The 17,412-nt window shown below is 58.2% G+C and overlaps 1 protein-coding gene across 1 annotated transcript; it reads left to right on the forward strand.

Annotated features, from left to right (window-relative positions):
* Window positions 1-3,694: 3,694 nt before the first annotated feature.
* Window positions 3,695-15,849, forward strand: FA2H (fatty acid 2-hydroxylase). The gene is made up of 7 exons (XM_054640957.2): window positions 3,695-4,023; window positions 10,076-10,168; window positions 11,853-11,995; window positions 12,095-12,201; window positions 13,476-13,648; window positions 14,097-14,349; window positions 14,985-15,849. The coding sequence occupies exons 1-7, from the start codon at window positions 3,757-3,759 to the stop codon at window positions 15,062-15,064; spliced, it is 1,116 nt and encodes a 371-aa protein (XP_054496932.1). The 5' UTR covers window positions 3,695-3,756; the 3' UTR covers window positions 15,065-15,849.
* The last annotated feature ends 1,563 nt before the right edge of the window (window positions 15,850-17,412 follow it).

A 17,412-nucleotide genomic window follows, 5' to 3' on the forward strand; every position in this document is an offset into this window, starting at 1 on the left:
TGTTATTACAGTCCATTACGGTCCATCTCCGTAGTATGTGAATGCCCCCGAGGCGGAGCACGCCGGCACTTCAGAGGAAGGCGGAAAAGCCCTTGCCGTGGTGTTTGTGCAGCCCTGCACAGGTAGGTGGAATTCTTCCCGGATGCTGCCGGCATTTCTCTCACACCCTGCAGCATGTCTGGTGGTTCCTTTGGGAGCAGCCCCACTCCGTGCAGAAGTGACTATTGCAAGGAAACACAGCCGGCTTATTCCGCCTGCCTGGAGCCGGTTGAAGAGAGAAACGTTGTTGCCTTTGCTGTGCAGGGCAGCAGTAAATGGTCAGAAATGGGGCGTGGTGGTGCCCCCCGCCTGCCCCTTCTGTGCTGCCCACCCCCGACTGCCTGTCCCCGTATCCACCTGCCCTTTGCAATAACTTGGTGCCAAGTGCAAAAAGTTCCCCAGTGAGGCCAAACCTCGCTCTGAATTGCAGCCTTAGAGAAGGGAGGGGAGCAGGGACTGCTCAGGCAGCGACTGTGGGCCAGAGTGTGCCCCAGACCAGCTCTGGGGATGCTGCCATGGGCAAGCCGGGTGAATTGATAGAGCCCTCAGCTGATGCACAGTGCTCGGGAGTGCGCTCAGCCGTGCTGCAGGGCAGGGGATGACCCATCCATGGTTTCTGCTGGAGCAGGAGCAAGGGGGCATTGGATTAAACCAGCTGCTCTGCACGAGGCGGGAGCACTCTTTGCACTGCATGGGAGGGGTGCCAAACCACTTCCCTCAGGGCATCCCTGGTGCCGCGGGTGTGCCAGGGCTCCAGGAGTGACTGGACACTGCCAAGGAGAGGAGCTCCATCCCTGGCCAGCTCCATCCAGAGAGCCCAGCAGCAGTGCTCTGCAGAGATGCCCACGCACCCCACCCCTGCTCTGGCACCCTTCCCAGGCCGGTGCAGAGGAGGATGACGAGGGCAGAAGACCTTAGGTCTGACCCTGAAAACAGCTGCTTGCCAAAACTTGCTTCAGCTGCCTGCCAAGTGCATCCCAGGAGCTGTTACCTGTATATCCATTAGCTTTCCCAAGGACGGGGCTGGAAGAGGGAGAGGGCTCCCACGACAACCCACGCTGTGCCCTAAAGGCCACTGTCAGCGTTTTAAACCCTATTTGTTTTCCTGCTGAGGGTGTAACAAGTGTGGTGTGCCTTCCCTATCCCCATTGAGGCTCTCCATGTGCAGAGAAGGAAGTTTAATCCCTGATGATCGAGTTTGGCAGAGAAACAGGGAATGTTTAGCAGAGAGGAACAACCTTTCCCATGGATGCAATACCAAGCAGAGTCTCTACTGGCCTCCTTCTCCTTGCTCCATTATCCCAGCATCAGCCCCTCCAGCAGTGCAGGGCCTGATCCTGCCCCGAGCCCAGCAGCACATTCCTGCTGTCTCCTGTGTGCCAGCCCCAGCGTCTGTCCGTCTGTCTGGTGGGGAAACCAGTTTAGGAACTGATGAGCCAAAGCCACTTGGCTGCTCTCATTCCAGCCAGGCTGATCAGCAAACGAGCTACACTTCCTGATCCTGCTTGTCCTGGGGCTGGCACGGTGCAGGGACAGGGACAGGGACAGGGATGAGCACAGCAGCAGAGACAGGGCATTGGCACAACCCTCTGCTGCCAATTTGTGCTGTTATGCTGGTGTACAGTTTGTTCCCAGCACTGTCCCTGTCCCAGTGCCCCCTGTGCTCAGTGCATTCCTGCTCTGCAGCTGCCAGGGTGCCCCATTCTCACTGCAGAGGTGGGGACTGGCTCACCCACTGTGGGGACACCCTTGTGCCCTGCATGGGGGGACAGAGCCCCACCACAGAGCCCAGGAGGAAACATGGGCAGATGAAATGTCAGCTCACAAGAGCCTGGCTCATATCCCTGGGCCCTGCTGTGGCACATTTGAGGACCACAGATCTGTGAGCTTGGGAGAGAGGATGGCAGCAGGGACCCACAGGTCACCCAGCATTTTTGTGGGCTGGCAAAGGCTGGACCCACCTTTGCCATGAGTGGTGATTACAGAGAGTGGCCCTTGGCAGCCTGTGGCCCCAAAACCCATGGTAGGGCTGGGCTGCACAAGCAAGAACAGCCAGTGGGGACTGCATGGTGGGATCACAGCCAGGTGTCCCCTCCATCTCCTCCAGCACCTCACAAAGGGATAGTGGCCACTGCACCTGAGCATGCTTGGGGTCTGGGGTCCCTGGTTTGGGATTGGGTGCAGTGGCCTCCAGCTGGGAGCCCCAGCTCATTCAGATCTGCCTTGCCCCCATGCTCATCAAAAAATCCTCAGTGTCCATCCAGAGGCCACCCTAATGCCCAGAGGGCTGTGCCAGATTGAGCTCACCTGCCACAACCAGGACCACCTTGGCCATTGAGGGAATTGGGGAACCCCCCTGGGAGAGCGTCCCACTCCAGCAATTCATTTGGGGTCTCCCAGCAACCTCTCAGGACTACTCTGGCCCTCCCAACCCCCAGAAAATATTTTTTTCTTCCACCCCAAGGGGGCTCCCAATGCTTCCACCCCAGGTGCTGCAGCAGCCCCAGCCAGGAGCATACCCACCCTTAACCCTTCTGTTCCTATCAGGGTGCAAAATCAACCTGCCCACCCAAAAAAGGACTTTTCCCCCAGGCAGGAGGCAGGGCTGTGCCAGGAGCCGGGTGGGAAGGTGGAGCCGACTGCCACAGCAGGTTTTGCATCCACCTTGATTAAAGACCTCAGTGAGGGCCTGGCCTGCGCCCCACAGCACCCCAAGGCCGGGGGGCTGAGGTGTGTGATGGATGACCCACCCTTACAGGTGGGGCTGGGGGGGCTCCCCATTCCTGGGATGGCAAACCCCACCTTAATCACTGGTTGCAGCTCGGTGTGGCCAGCAACGCCAAGTTTGCTGACACGTGGCCAGCCCCTGTGGTCAAGGGTGTCACCCCAAAGCAGCCCCCCTCGCTTCAGAGGGAAATCTTCCCAAAAAATGCATGGGAAACTCCTTTCCTGTAATTCTTTATTAATTATTTGGCTGTCATTCTTTGGGGTATTTGGGGCTGCTCCTGCCCCCCTGGCGAATTGCAAATTTAATTAAATACTGAAATATATCTTCAGACAGCTGGGAAAGGGATGTGGAGCCTGGCAGCAAGTGACACTGGGGTGAGTTGGCCTCTGGGTGACCCCTCTGGGTGACCCTGCTCTCCTTGGGCACTCTGAGCCAGGACTGGGGTGTCCCTGCCTTGGCCACTGAGGGCCTTGGAGGGGGATTGGTAACTTGGGATGGGTGATTTCCTCCAGGGGTGCCCTATACCCCCAGCTACCACCCCAGGATGCCCTCACAGCCTCATCCCTGCCCATACTCCAGTTCCACCCTGGGGTGCCCCCCATAACCCACCCAAGGTTGCCCAGACCCCCCATTCCCCACCCTGACCGTACCCCTGGGCCAGGGGGGCGCACTCCCCTCCCCTGGGGCCGCCTCATTTCCCCGTTCCCCCCGTGGGTGCCCTTTGCCCCCTTCGCCCCGTTCTGCCTCTCCAGGGATGCCTCATCCCCACTTTCCAGGGTACCTGCGCTGGGGCGGAGCCTCCCCACCCCAACCGTGCCCCACCCGTCCCTGGCTGCCCAATGGGCTGCGGCGGGGCGCGGCCCGGGGCGTGGCCTGGCTGCATATGCATGTATGCAGATGAGCAGGTGCGGGCAGAGCGCGGCGGCGGGACGGGACGGGGACTCGGACGGGCAGCGGAGCGGGACGGGACGGGCACCGGCGGCGGGGCCATGGCCACGGCGGGGCCGCGGTCCTTCAGCGCCGCCGAGGTGCGGGCGCGCTGCGCGCAGGGCGCCTGCCTGGTCTCCTGCCGCCGCCGCCTGTACGACCTGAGCGGCTTCGTGCGGCTGCACCCGGGCGGGGAGCAGCTGCTGCGCCGCCGGGCCGGCACCGACGTGAGCGCCGCGCTGGACGGGCCGCCCCACCGACACTCGGAGAACGCCCGCCGCTGGCTGGAGCAGTACTACGTGGGGGACATAGAGCCCGGCGACGAGCAGGTACCGCCGCGGGGCCGAACCGGGACCGGGGGGACACGGGCTGGAGGGGAGCCGGAGGTATATCCAGCCTCTGCGGGGTGCCTCAGGCGCTGGGTCCAGGTGAATAAGGGCTGTGGGGTGCCCCACGTCCCGGAACTGGCAAATGGAGAGGCTGTAGGGTGTCCCAGGTGCTGCTCCAGGATGTGCAGGGTCTGTACAGCGAGTGTCCCAGTCCCAGGTCCTGATCCAGGATGTGCAGGGTCTGTACAGTGAGTGTCCCGATCCCAGGTCCTGATCCAGGATGTGCAGGGTCTGTACAGTGAGTGTCCCGATCCCAGGTCCTGATCCAGGATGTGCAGGGTCTGTACAGCGAGTGTCCCGATCCCAGGTCCCGATCCAGGATGTGCAGGGTCTGTACAGTGAGTGTCCCGATCCCAGGTCCTGATACAGGATGTGCAGGGTCTGTACAGTGAGTGTCCCAGTCCCAGGTCCCGATCCAGGATGTGCAGGGTCACTCTAAGGCACCCCAGGTCCCCAGGCTGGCAAAAACCGTGCTTCTATAGGGCACCCCACGTCCCGGGACTGGGATGTACAGAGAGATTATGGGGTGCCCTAGGTCCTGGATTGAGTTTTGATAGGGTGCTCCAGGTCTGTACTCTCTGGGATCTGGGCACTGCTGGGTTTATAGAGCATCTCAAGTCCAGAGTGCATGGAGTCTAAGATGTGCAGGGTCTGTAGGGCACCCTGGATCCAAACTGTGCAGGGTCTGAGTCATACAGGGTCTGTAGGGCACTCCAGGTCCAGGCTTCTCAGTGTCCAAGCTGTTCAGGACATACAGAGGCTGGATAGGCTTTGGGGTGTACAAGGTAGGAAGTTTCTGGGGTGCATGTAGCATATAAGTTGTTTAGTGCACCCAGATCTCAGTCTGAGCTGTATGGGACATGGTGTGTGTTGGGTGTGAGCAGGACAGGACCCATAGGATCAGGCTCTGTAGGATCTGGGGTCTACAGGGCATGAGGGGTGAAGGGGACAGAGGATGTTTGAGGCTCCTGGGATCTTGCATGGGTGGTGCCTGACGTGTGCAGTGTGCCAAGGTCCCATGTGCCTCCTGGCTCCCAGGAGTTCTCTGGGTCTGAGGTGCAGGGGACCCTGGGCCCCATAGGGTGCCAAGTGCACAGAGCTGGGTACCTACAGGGTCCCACTCCACGGCCATGTCCCTCCCTGCCATGCTAGGAAGCAGGGCTGATGGGTGGATCTGGGGTGCCAATGTGGCAGGGAGGTGTTGGGGTCTTTGGAGGGGTGCAGGAGATGGAGCTCAGTGTCAGTTTTAGCAGAACTGTATGGCACAGAGTGGGCACTGGGACAGGACACCCTTCCTGGCCCTGTCAGCACCCAACGAAGGACCAAGATGCTGGGCGCTGGGGTTTGCCAGTGGTGAGCAGCCCCTGCTGAGGAGCCCAGCCACCTCCCTGGCTGCCTGGTGTGGGGCATGGGACACAGCTCTGTCCCTGCCGCGCCGGTCCCGTGCTGTCCAGGCAGAAGGGAAGTTCCACAGCCTCCGGGTGGCCCTGGGCACTGCTACCCAGTTTCCAGCCCTCACCAGCGGCCGTGGGCAGGATGCTGAGCAGCAGAGCCAGCCCAGCCCCCTTCTCCAGCCCAGCAGTTCCTCTCTAGGTGTCCCAGCGGGGTTGGTGACCGGCCGGTCCCTTTGGCTGCTTGTTTGCTCTCGCTGCGTGTCCTGCCCAGGGCCAGCCTCGGCCCCAGCACCACAGACGGGGCTTTGTTTCAGCCCCGGTGCAATGCCTGCCTGTTCCCCGGACGGATCCCGGCCATGGCACCTCCTCTGTTGGGACACTCGCTGAGCCGCCGCCTCCTCGCAGGCGTGACGAGCCCAGCGGGCTGGGGTAGGAAGGTACCGGACAAACGGGTTCCCGTGCCGAGGGGAGCTGCCACCATCCCAATGCAAATACATGGCGTGATAACGCCGGGTGCAGGGAGATCTGACACTGCCTGGTGCCAGATAAACCGTCCCAGCCTGGAACACGCAGGGCAGGGATTAGAGCTGCCTGCTGCATGGTGAGGCTGTGTACAGCATGCACTGATGTGTCAGCTGCCCTGCCCTACTCCACACCCCCCCAAAGTCCTCTCTGGGGAGAGGTGGTGTCCTTAGTGGTGCTTGGGTTCGTGCTTTGGGTGCTTTGGGGCAGGTGCAGCCCAAAGAGCTCTTTGGAGGAAGTTTTACATTACCCCAGTTTGATTCCAGATCTCCACAGCTTTGCCAGTGCCTCTCCTTGCCCATTGCGTGTCCCAGAGCTGCATCATCCCCGTGCTGAGGGATTCAGAATACTCTGGTCCCACAGGATCCAGCATCCTCCCCTGCTTCCCACAGGAATTTCCAGGATTTTGGAAAGGGGGAAAAATATGTTAATGAAGGAGAGATAAAGAAGATAAGTCCAGCCTCTCCATGCCCCTTCCAGTGGCTCTCTCCTTTGGCCACAGGTCCCTTTTCTGCATCACCCAAATCCTTTTGGCTACGGACAAATGAATCCCTAAATATTTTATCTATGCAAGCAGGACATATAGGGGAGATCAAAGTGAGTACCACTAATTACCTAAACTAGACAGTGGATTTTAGCAGCCTTGCTAGAAGGGAACCTGGATCATCTAATTACCCTTCCAGTTTGAGCAATGAGGGACTTTCATCACAGCCTCTTTGGGCTGCGTGACGTGCTGTGACTCACAGTAAATCTTCCATCCTTCTCAGGTTTACTGTCCTCCTCTTCCTCTTGCCTGTATTGCTGCACCTGGCTTTGCACCTACCCTGGCTTTGCATCCCAGCCTGAGCACGTTTGGACGTGGGCGGGACACCTGGGGCACCTCTTTGGGGCTGATGTAACAAGAAGTCACTTTTTATATTGCTCCTATGATTAGCAGTTCAATTCACCTCCTTTTAATAGTCCTGCTGCACCCAGTGTTTAATGGGCCAAGACACAGCCTTGTGGGGCTCTGCCAGCCAGAGAACACAGACCACAGTGCTGCTGGCGTGGTGCTGTGGGATGGTGCCCCCACCTTGCTTGGTGCCCTCTGCACCTCCTGGGGTGTCCTCATGCTACATGCCTGTGCCTGCACTGCCAACAGAGCTTGTCCCATGCAAACTGAGCCTCTGAGGAGCTCAGTGAAGGTGCTGGAGGCTGTGGAGCAATGCAGAGGTATGGTAGGACTCCTCTGGGGTTTGACTCACTGGGAAAATGGGTGGAAAATCCCCCTGGGTCCAGGCTTTTGGCAGAGCAGCTGTCTGCAGGCAGCATCGCCCTGTCTGGGCCAGGGGGAGGTTTCCAGCTTCTCTGCCTGTGTCCCAAGAACACTGAACCCTGTGCTGGACCACCCCTTCTGTCTGTAGCCCACATCACAACTGGATTTTGTTCTTTTAATGCCCCAAGCCCTGATGCAGGACAGCACTGGGCTGGCACAGCCCGTGCTCTCCAGCTGGTGCAGGACCAGTGCTGAGCGCCCTGTGTGACCCACGCAGGGCAGCCAGATGCTCTCAGGTGGATGCTGGGTCACCCAGTCACTGGATCATGCCATGCCCTGGGTGTTTGGCCCTGTGTGTACCAGCAGCACCTCACCAGGACTGCTCCTCACTCACAGGTACAGTGCCTTGTAGGCGTTAACTTTCCCTTCCTTGCATCGGGCCCCTTGTTCATCTTCCCTGGCAGGACCTGTTTGCCTGGGGACAGCTCAGGTGCATCTTCACCACCCACAGGTGACAGCAGAGCCCAGCTCAGCACAGCCCTTCAGCCTCCTCCCAACCCACCTGTTTAGAGGAGAATGGGCAGAAGCCCCAGCAGTGGTTCAGGTGCCATGGGGCTGGATCTCAGCAGGGCCCCTGCGTGCCTAGAGCAGGCAGGAACAGGCCACTCTTTGGGGAGCCAGCTGGGACATGCCAGCGTGGTTTGTGTCCTGGTTGCGACACAGCTCCAGTCCTTTCAGTGCCAACTCCAGGGTGAGCAAGAGGAGAGCCTTCCTCCTGCTCCCCAGCTGAGGAAGAGGAGGGGTAGGAGAAGATTCAGGTGCTAACAGGGAGCTGCCATAGCCCATAGGGCAGTGGCATGTCACTGATGGCACCCAGCCCAGGTGCTGGTGGTGAGGTGGGATGTGAGCCCCCAGTCCATCTCCCTGACCTGGGAGGACCAGGAAGCCTCCAGGCATGACATGGTGCTTAGGCATCCATGGGCAGGGGAACTGGAGGTGTGTGAACATTTCGGAAAAGGGAGGAGAGGTGCCGGGCATTGCGTCAGCCCAGCTTTCCTAAGCATCCTTCCTGCTGCTGGCTGGGCTGTGGTGCAAGCATGAAGGTGGAGAGCCCCAGCTCGTTTCTCAGGGCATGGATAAGCTGCTTCACTCTCTTAAAGCCAAATCTTCTTCCATAGCACCTGCAGGGCAGAGGCAAAACCAGAAATCCACCATGCTTTGCTGAATTTTAAGACGTCCCATCTGACCTACGTTTTTGGAATGTCTGGCTGAATGAAGGACAGAGTGTGCAGCATGGAAAATAGCAGTGAGAATCCTCACAGAGAGGTGTGGTGGCGCATGGCATCATCTCATATTGGTGGTCTGCCTGCAGTAAAATTGATGCCAGTGGGATTCCCGCCTGGAAATACTGGTGGAAATATCCCCTGTCCTCCCATGCCCGCTGCCCCAGGCAAGAGGTTGCCTCAGAGCTGGGTAATGCAGTTCCTGTACCGACAGAATGAGGCTTTTAATCCGGCTAGCCTGAGAAATGGGGTGGGAGCACATCTTGCAAGGAGTGCCTGCCGTGGGTAAACAGTGCCTCAGCCCTGCCTGGGTGTCCCCAGCAAGGCACAGGGTTAAGTCCTGACGCCCTGGCAAGGTGACACCGGTTTTCCTGCATCCCAGGCCCTCCTGCAGCTGCCAGGGCGGTATTCCTCTCAAGAGGGTGGCAGCGCATCCCTGTCAGAGCGGTGGGGAGAGCATCCACGGAGGAGCGGGGAGAAAATCCTCCCAGTCTGGAAGCGGCACAGCTGAAGCCCCGTCGGGCCCGGCTGAGCTGCGGCCACGCCGTGCCCTGCTCCGGGTTAATGGGTAACCCGGGCTGACAGAGCGGGACAAAGGCATGCTCGGCACGTCCTGCAGGGGAGCCGGCGCTGCTGCCGGGGGGCACGGCTGGTCCGGGCTTTGCATGGGCACGGCCCAGGCCCAGCGAGCCCCCACCGGCGCCAGGGCTGGCACGGCTGCAGGAAGGAGGCTGGCGCTGGCAGCTGGCACCGTGTTTGCGTCCCAGCATCAGACAAGGCAGGTTCCTCCTGTTTCTCAGCCCGCCCTGCAAGCGGGACCGCAGCTGGGTCTCCATCCTGCCGCCACTGCATCCCCTGTGCCTCAAGGTGCTCTCCTGAGCCACGACCGAACCCCACCTCATCTCCCACAGCCCACGGCAAAGGCAGCCAGCCCAGTGTCACCCTGTGAAGGACACTTTGTCTTTTTCCCTGGACAAGGTCGCTCCTTCTGTGTGTTTTTCCTTGTGCCCACAGGCAGGGTGGTGGCACCAGCTGTACCACACTGGCCAGGCCTGCCAGCCCAGCTCTCTGAGGGACCAAAAAGCCAAGCTGGGCTTTTGTTGGAGATCAGTGGGGTGGGAGGAGGGAGCAGTAACCCAGCAATGCCCCAGGCTTTACTGGCAGTGCCAAGGTGACCTCTGCCATGGCACTGCCCATTTGCAGGGGAAGGTGCTGTCCCAGGGCCCAGAGTTTCTGCGTGGCCACTCTGCCGTGCTGTCCTGGCCACAGGCAGGGCATTCCAAACACTGGGCTCAAGAGGAGTTTCCAAAGAGCGCTGAGCCCACAATGTCTGAAGGGCAGGGCAGCTCACTAGCAGCTGCTTCCCTCAGGAAACCTGCTCTGCAGGAACTGACTGACTTAAATTCACCAGATTTTTCCCCATATTTATTTAGCAGACAGGAGCTCACTCTGGCCATACCCCTGAGTGCTACAGCCATCACCATCCCAGCTGAATCCACCACTGGTGCTTCACCACAGAGTTTTCCTTCTCTTTCCAGGGCCTCTCTGAGACAGTGGATGAGAAGGAGGTGTCTGCAGCCCAGACTCCAGAGCAGACAGATCTCTGCTACAGAACAGTGCATGTGGAGAGGGTAAGAGCTCTGGAGTCTCTCCTACACTGTTTGCCAGAGTGCTCCTGGAAACACCAGGTCTCCTCTTCCCTGCGTGAGTGCTGGGTTTCTGCTGGGCTGTTGGATGGGAGGGATGACATGAGGGAGCCAAACTGACCCAGCCACTTGTGCCCTTTCTCCTGGTGTGGATGGCATTGCTCATGCTTTATTGCACAGGCGTGGCCACGCTGGGAGGCTCCCATTGCAGCAGCATGGGAGAGATGCCTTTCTCTGACAGCAGCTGTGCCCTTCCACAGGGAAGTGTTGCCAAGCCACACCTTGCTTGCTTTTATTTCTTTCTTGCTTTATTTATTTTATTACTTTTTTTTTTTTTCCCTTGCCTAAGCACTTGAAATGAGCAGGAAGGGATTCCCCAGCCTGGGCAGGGTGATCCCTGTGTGTGCAGGGTGCTTCCTGCCCTGCCAGCTGCTTCCCAAGCTGCCACAACAGGGGGGATTTGTCCCCAAGGTGCCTTTGGCTGTCCCTGCCCTCCATAGCACCATCTGGTCACCACATCTTGCATGGTCCCAGCTGGTTGGTGAGCATGCTTTTATCCTGTAGAAACTTGGGGTTTTTTTAGAGCAGGAGAACATCTTTCTACCCCCCCAGGTAATATTTTATCACTGGGCACCTTTAAAAGAGAGTGTCCATTTCCAAGTGACCTTTTTGCTTTAACTTTCCCCCCAGTAGAGAATGGCTCTGTTCCCATCCCATACACCAGCTGGGGTTGTTTCCCCTCCTGTGTGATTGTGTTCATCCCTGCCTGCAGCAGAGCCCCCAAAATGCCTACAGCCACCCTGGCTCCTTGCCCTGGGATGCCCTGAACGGAGCCATCCCCACCACTGGCAGCACAGCCCCAGGTGCCAGATGGCTGTGCCAGTGCTGTGTGGCACAAGCAGCCCAAGGAGAGCTGCCAGACACAGGGCTTGGCCAGACAAGAGTGGTTTCAGTCCTGGCATAGGGGTGGGACCAAGAATCTACCTCGTCTGGTCAGGCCAGCAGAAGATGTGTCCAGGGATGCTGAGCAGTGTCAGAGGTGGTGCTGCCAGTTTCATTTTCATGCCATGCCAACATGTGTACCCACGCAGGTCCCTTCTTACTCTTGCACCTGAGTTCAGCCATGCTCAGCAGCACTGCTGGAGTCGGTGTTCCCATCCTGTATCCCTGCTCCCCATCCCTTCCCAATTTGCTCCTCACTGGGGTGCCCAAACAGCTGTGGCCACCCCATGTGTCCTTTGCACAAGGAGAAATGTCCTTGGCTGGGGCAGTGCCATGGGGATGGGATCCATATGGCACCAGAGGGGTTCTGCTGGGCCATATCACTGCTCACTATCTAATCTTGGCAGCTCAAGAGGCAAAGAGCCTCAGTTATCAGGGCCTGATGCTGAGCCAGGTCTGGGTACAGCCACCTTCACCTTGATCCACTGGCAGGTACCTGGTGGCACAGGGGTGAGCCAAGCCTGTGTTTGGTGTGTTTGGCCCCTTGTCTGCCCTGTGCTGGTGCTTGTGGAGAGCTCAGGGCACCTTGGAACCAGAGGCAACTGCTCTTGGGGCATGGGAGGGGTTTGCAGCCCAGAATCCTGCAGCAGCAGCAGCTCAGCTTTGTGCCTGGTACTGGGATGGTTTGTGGGTTCCCCAGCACTACAACCACTGTCTGCTCCCCCAGGACCTGGTGGACTGGCAGAAGCCCTTGCTGTGGCAGGTGGGCTACCTAGGGGAGAAGTACGATGAGTGGGTGCACCAGCCCGTGGATCGGCCCATCCGCCTCTTCCACTCGGATTTCCTGGAGTTCCTCTCCAAGACAGCATGGTGAGCTCTGCACTGTGCCCGGGTGGTGCCTGCCCTGGGAGGGGGGATGGCTCACCAGCAAGCAGGACACTTCCTCTGACACCTCCTTCTGCCCCGTAGGTATGTGGTGTTCATGGTGTGGACGCCCGTGGTGCTCTATCTCAGCTGGGTCAGCTACACCTCCCTTGCTCAGGGCAACACCAGGCTCTTCTCCTCCTTCACCACAGGTACGAGCAGCAGCAAAGCATTGCTGACCCCACTCTGGGCCATGGGGCAGGAATGGGTTGGTTGGACACCTGCATCCCTTCCTCATCCCTCCTTCTGTACCTGCTCCCCAAAGCCACGTGCAAGAGCAGCAGCTCAGCACCTCTCCCTTGTGGCCACCAGCACCTCTCCCTTGTGGTCACCAGCACCTCTCCCTTGTGGCCACCAGCATGGCCCCTGCATGAAGCGCCCTGTGCCTGCCCACCTCCATTCCCCTCCTCTCACCACAAGGTTTGGTCCCCCAGGGATCAGCAGAGGCACAGAGCCCGCTGGCCTGGGCTGCTCCCTCCTGCCTCGTTCCCTCAGTGCCCACAGCGCTGCGGGTGCTGGGGCGTGTTCCCATCGCCGCTGCCGCCCACCCCGGCCCGGCTGAATGCCGGTGAACAAACCCGGCTCTCAGCGCCGCTGGCTCCGCACAGAGCGGGGCTTGTTCGCCCCAAGCGCCTGCCCTTGAATCTCCCACTGTCTGCTCCCTGCTCCCCCGGGAACAACAAGCGTGGCCGGGGCAAGCTGTCTTCTTTGTTGTCTTCTTTTTTTTTTTTTTTCTTTTTTGCTGGGTTCCCTATTTTTTTTGCAAGGTGCCACCCAGTGCCAGCTGTGCCCGGCTGTGGGGTGGGGAGTGCCGGCTGCACAGGCACTCCCTGCTCCCTGTGGCATTCAGCACCTTGCTGCCAAGTTTTGTGGGGTTTTTTTCCCTAAAAATAAGTGGGTTTTGGGGCAATCCAAATTTTGCTAGGAAGGACACAGGGCTGGCAGCCAGCCCTGAAAGAAGGAGGTGGCTGAAAAATGTTCTGCGGGGGAAAGTGACCAACAAGTCTTTTCTTTTTCCCCCCAAAAAATAAACACCAACAGCACTGTTTTACTGTCACAAGTGCTGCCTGTGCAACTTAGGTCCCTCCTGCCTTGTTCTGGTGGGTGAAACAGCTTTGTAATGGTGACACAGTCCCTAGAGTGCACATCCAAGCCCATGTTGGAATCTGGAATGCAGGGAGCTCCCCTCACTGTCTTCCTGAGGCAGCAAGAAGCTGGCTGATCCTGTAAATTAGTAGGAATCAATGGAAAATGTGGTTTAGAGCAGAGCTTGGGCAGTTAGCTCCCTAGAGGAGCTCAGGACAGGAGGTGGATGAGTGGTTGGAGGGAGGGAGAGCTGAGCATCACCCTGATGCCAGCGGGAGGATGGTGATGGATAAAAGCACCTGCGCCTGCCCTGCTGACCACTGCATGTCTCGTTGTGTAGAGTACTCCATCCCCGTCCACAAATACTACTTCCCCTTCATATTCCTCCTGGGAATGATCCTGTGGTCCCTGCTAGAGTACCTCATCCATCGCTTTGTCTTCCACATGAAGCCACCCGCTAGCAATTACTATCTGATCACGCTGCATTTCCTGCTGCATGGGCAGCATCACAAGGTGAGCCGCAGCTCCCGCCCCCGCTGGCACCAGCTGGGCCGTGGGAATGGTGGCCTTTGCCCAGACAGAGCCTGTTGCTGCCTGTTCAGTGTGACTGGTGGCATCCCAAGCGAGGCACTTGCCCAACACCAGCAAAGGCTGTAAAACAGCCCTGGAGGAGCTGGAGTTAAATTTTCAAGCTGTGTGGTTGGGTAAGGGGGAAAACCAAAAGAGCCATAGGCTCCCTCTAGCTTTGCTGGAGGAAAGGTGGATCTTGGGCACCTACCAGATAAAGCCACCACCTACCTGGGCATGTGGGGGGGCTGCTCCTGCCACCGGGTACAGCTCTGGGGAGGGTCCTTGCTGTTGGCTTCTCCCAGATGGGTTTCCCTGATGCTTGGCAGGGATGTGCAGGGGGAGGAAGGGTGAGCCAAGAGCTGCCTGTCCCACCATCCCTCTCTGCTTCCAGTCTCCCTTCGACAGCTCCCGCCTGGTCTTCCCTCCTGTGCCGGCCTCGCTGGTGATCGGCTTCTTCTACGGCGTGCTGCGGCTGCTGCTGCCCGAGGTGCTGGGGCTCTCCGTCTTCGTCGGGGGCCTCTGCGGCTACGTCATCTACGACATGATGCACTATTACCTCCACTATGGCTCGCCCAAAAAGGGCACCTACCTGTACGGCCTCAAGGCTTACCACGTCAAGCACCACTTTGAACACCAAAAATCAGGTAGTGACGAGCTCCCCGTGCATGCTGGAAGGGGCAAGGGATGTCAAAGATCCAGTCTACCTGCATGGGTGCAGCTGATTGCTCCAAAATATTTGGGATTTGAGGAAAGTCAAGCACTCTGCTGCTGGGGAAGCAGCATGTGAGGTGCTGTGGCCCAGGGAGAATATTTCCTGGCTCTCAGGGTGAGGATGGGGAGCCAGAGCAGGGGTGAAGGCAGCACCTGTCTCACTGGTGGGCATCAGTGCTGCCTGGAATGCCAAACCCCCATGGTGCTGGGCTGTGAGTGCCTATCCCTGCCCAGGGCAGCATCTCTTCCTGCTGGGAGGTGTTGACAGCTGTAGGGTGAGGCCCTGGGCTTCCCCAGATCCGCCCCACACTTTCCCCAGCCCAGTGCTTGCTCAACCTGCCCTTTGCCCGGTTTCCTAGGAGAAAACACCTCATCCAGATAAGCTATCATCCATGGGGCTTGTTGGCATGGCCCAGCCAGCTCCTGCTCCCTCTGCTCTTCCTCCTCATCTTCACTTTGCCTTCCTCCCTCCCCAAAATGTGGCCACTCCTCCCTCACCAGTTAACACAGAGCCCTTGCAACATGCATGATGGTGCCATGGGCTGAACTCTCTCTTCCCTGCCCACAGGTTTTGGCATCAGCACACGCTTCTGGGATTATCCTTTCCGGACACTCATCCCTGAGGAGACCTTCAAGAAAGAGGAGTGACAGCCCCAGCCCAGTGCTCAGCTGCTGGCTCTGTTCCCCTGCACTGGGGCTGGTGTCCCCCCGCCCCCTTCCTGGGGGCTGTGCCACAGCAGTGACTCCAAAGTGGAGCATCCCTGTGGACTGCTGTGGTCCAGCTGTGGCACTGGCAAGGGGATGGGGGGCTGAGGATGGTGAGGAAAGGGGAGGAAGAGGCTGTGGGGTTCCCTGGTGCACTCCTGCCCTACCTCGCTGCCCTCCCGCTCCAGGCTATGGATGCACGGGCAGATCTGCTGCCTGAAAGATGAAGTGCCTGATGCCACCCTCCCTCCTCTGCCCTGGCACCTTGCCAGAGCCCCTGTCTCTCCTGGGCTGCCCTCTCCCCAGGGCACCCGACACGCTGCAGTTGCCTTCATTGCCTAACTCATGCCAAGGGGATTCCCTGTCCTAGGTCCTTCTCCCAGCCCATCTCAGCACAGGGTTTTCTTGGCCTGCAGCCCTTTCGGGGCAGGTCCCACAGCTCTGGATTGTGCCTTTTTCTAACCCATATCTCTCTGTCAGATTTATCAAGTTCATGGTTTTTGTAGACATTGGCTACTTGAAACTCAAACTCCAATGAAAAGAATTACTATGAGATGCCTTTTTTTGCTGATCCTGTGATTTTATTTTTTATTCTTTTTTCCCTCATGTTTACTGCAGATATTTAAAGGTTTGAAATAAATTTATATGTAAAACTGTAGACACTACAATTGTAAATAAACTGTATATTTTGAAAAATAAAACTTTCTAAAAAGGGTCTGGGAAATGTATCCCCCAGGGCTGCTCACAAGTCTGTTCTCCCACCCTTCACGTGTCCCTTTCCAGGTGCCGATGGCCCTTGGAGCCACCATTCCTGGCTCCCCTCACCAGGCACAGTGAGGTAGGAGATTTGCAGGGGATATTCTCAGCAAAGCTGTGTGACGTTGGGGCTCTGGGTAAGCAGAAGCTGCACTCACTTTTCTGAAGTTGGGCAATAGCATCACGTAAACCCCAGAGCTTCCCAAAATTAGCCCGGCTCTCTGACGAAGCCATCTGCAAAACTTCCTGCAGGCCCAGCAGAGGTCAAGCCCTGCTTCCAGCACTGGTGCCCACAGCCCAGCTCCTTTGGTGCTGGGGGCTCCTGGGGCTGGGAGAGGAGCAGGGCTGTGCTCTGGGGGTCTCGCTGCACATGCAGCAAGTTCAGCAGGGCACAGAGCCCTTGCTGTGGGTGTCCCAGTGCCCTGGGCAAACCTTCCCACACCTGCCAGCACAGCAGAACACGCTGTGGTGCTCAAAATAGCAGAAGCATCAACACAGGCAGGCACAACTTCCCCATCCCCTTTTTCCCACTGCACTTCCTGTGGGCAATTCCTTCTTCCATCAGGCAAAACCCAGCACAAGGGCGTTCGGCCCTCGGGAATACCCCGGGCAGCTTTCTGGGAACCGGGAGCTGTGCTGGCGTGGGAAGCTGCCTTGCACAATGTCCCTTCCGCTGTGACGCCCTTTAAAGCCGCGCTCGTCCCGCCGTGCCCCTCCAGCCTGCGGAGGCAGCCGAGGTCAGGAGGCACGGGCAGGTCACAGACCTTCCTTTCTCCTGGCGAGCAGAGAGATCCTTCCTTGGGGCCTGCTGGAGAGAGCCTGAAGAGGGTGGGAGAGCAGCTGCAGCTGGATTCTAGGTGCGTTTCCATCTCATTTCCAGCCAGGAGAACCTGGCACCCCTCTCAGTGTTGGCTGTATCAGAGGGGCCGCTGCTAATTTCCTTTCAACGGGGGTGGTTTCTGTCCTTGCTGCCTGCGTGTGGGCTAGGGAGCAGGCACCTTCCTTGAGGGGATGCTGAGTGCACAGAAAGAGCTTGATTTAAAATCTTAGGTGGGCAGAATAGAGCTATGGGGAGAGAATGGGGAGAAGCTGGGGGTGCTGGGGCTGTGAAGATGTACAAACCTTTATTAGGTGGGTGACCACAGAGAGAGACATTGAGTAGAAATGAAAATAGATCTTTACAGCCAAAGAAATGGGCTCTGTGGGCAGGAACCCAGGGTGATGTGGGGCCAGAAGCAGGAATGCTGCCCAGGGGATGCTCCTTGGGTCACTGGTGTCCCTGCTCCTCTGGGTGGAAGCTCTCTGGGATTTAGCTCACACATTTAATTATTTAATTAATTAATTAAATTTAATTAATTGTACATTAAATTAATGTACATAAATCAAGCCAAAACATCTCTTGCTACTGTGAGAAAGATGTGCCACTACTGCTGTTACCAACGTCTCTGTGTGTGCCTGCTCCAGTCTGCACAAGCAGCTGCAGTGGGAGGCAAAGCAGGGAAAGCGAAGCAGATGGGGATGTGAGGGGCTGTGGG

This window comes from Agelaius phoeniceus, chromosome 12, assembly GCF_051311805.1.
Source record: "Agelaius phoeniceus isolate bAgePho1 chromosome 12, bAgePho1.hap1, whole genome shotgun sequence".
Lineage (NCBI taxonomy): Eukaryota > Metazoa > Chordata > Aves > Passeriformes > Icteridae > Agelaius > Agelaius phoeniceus.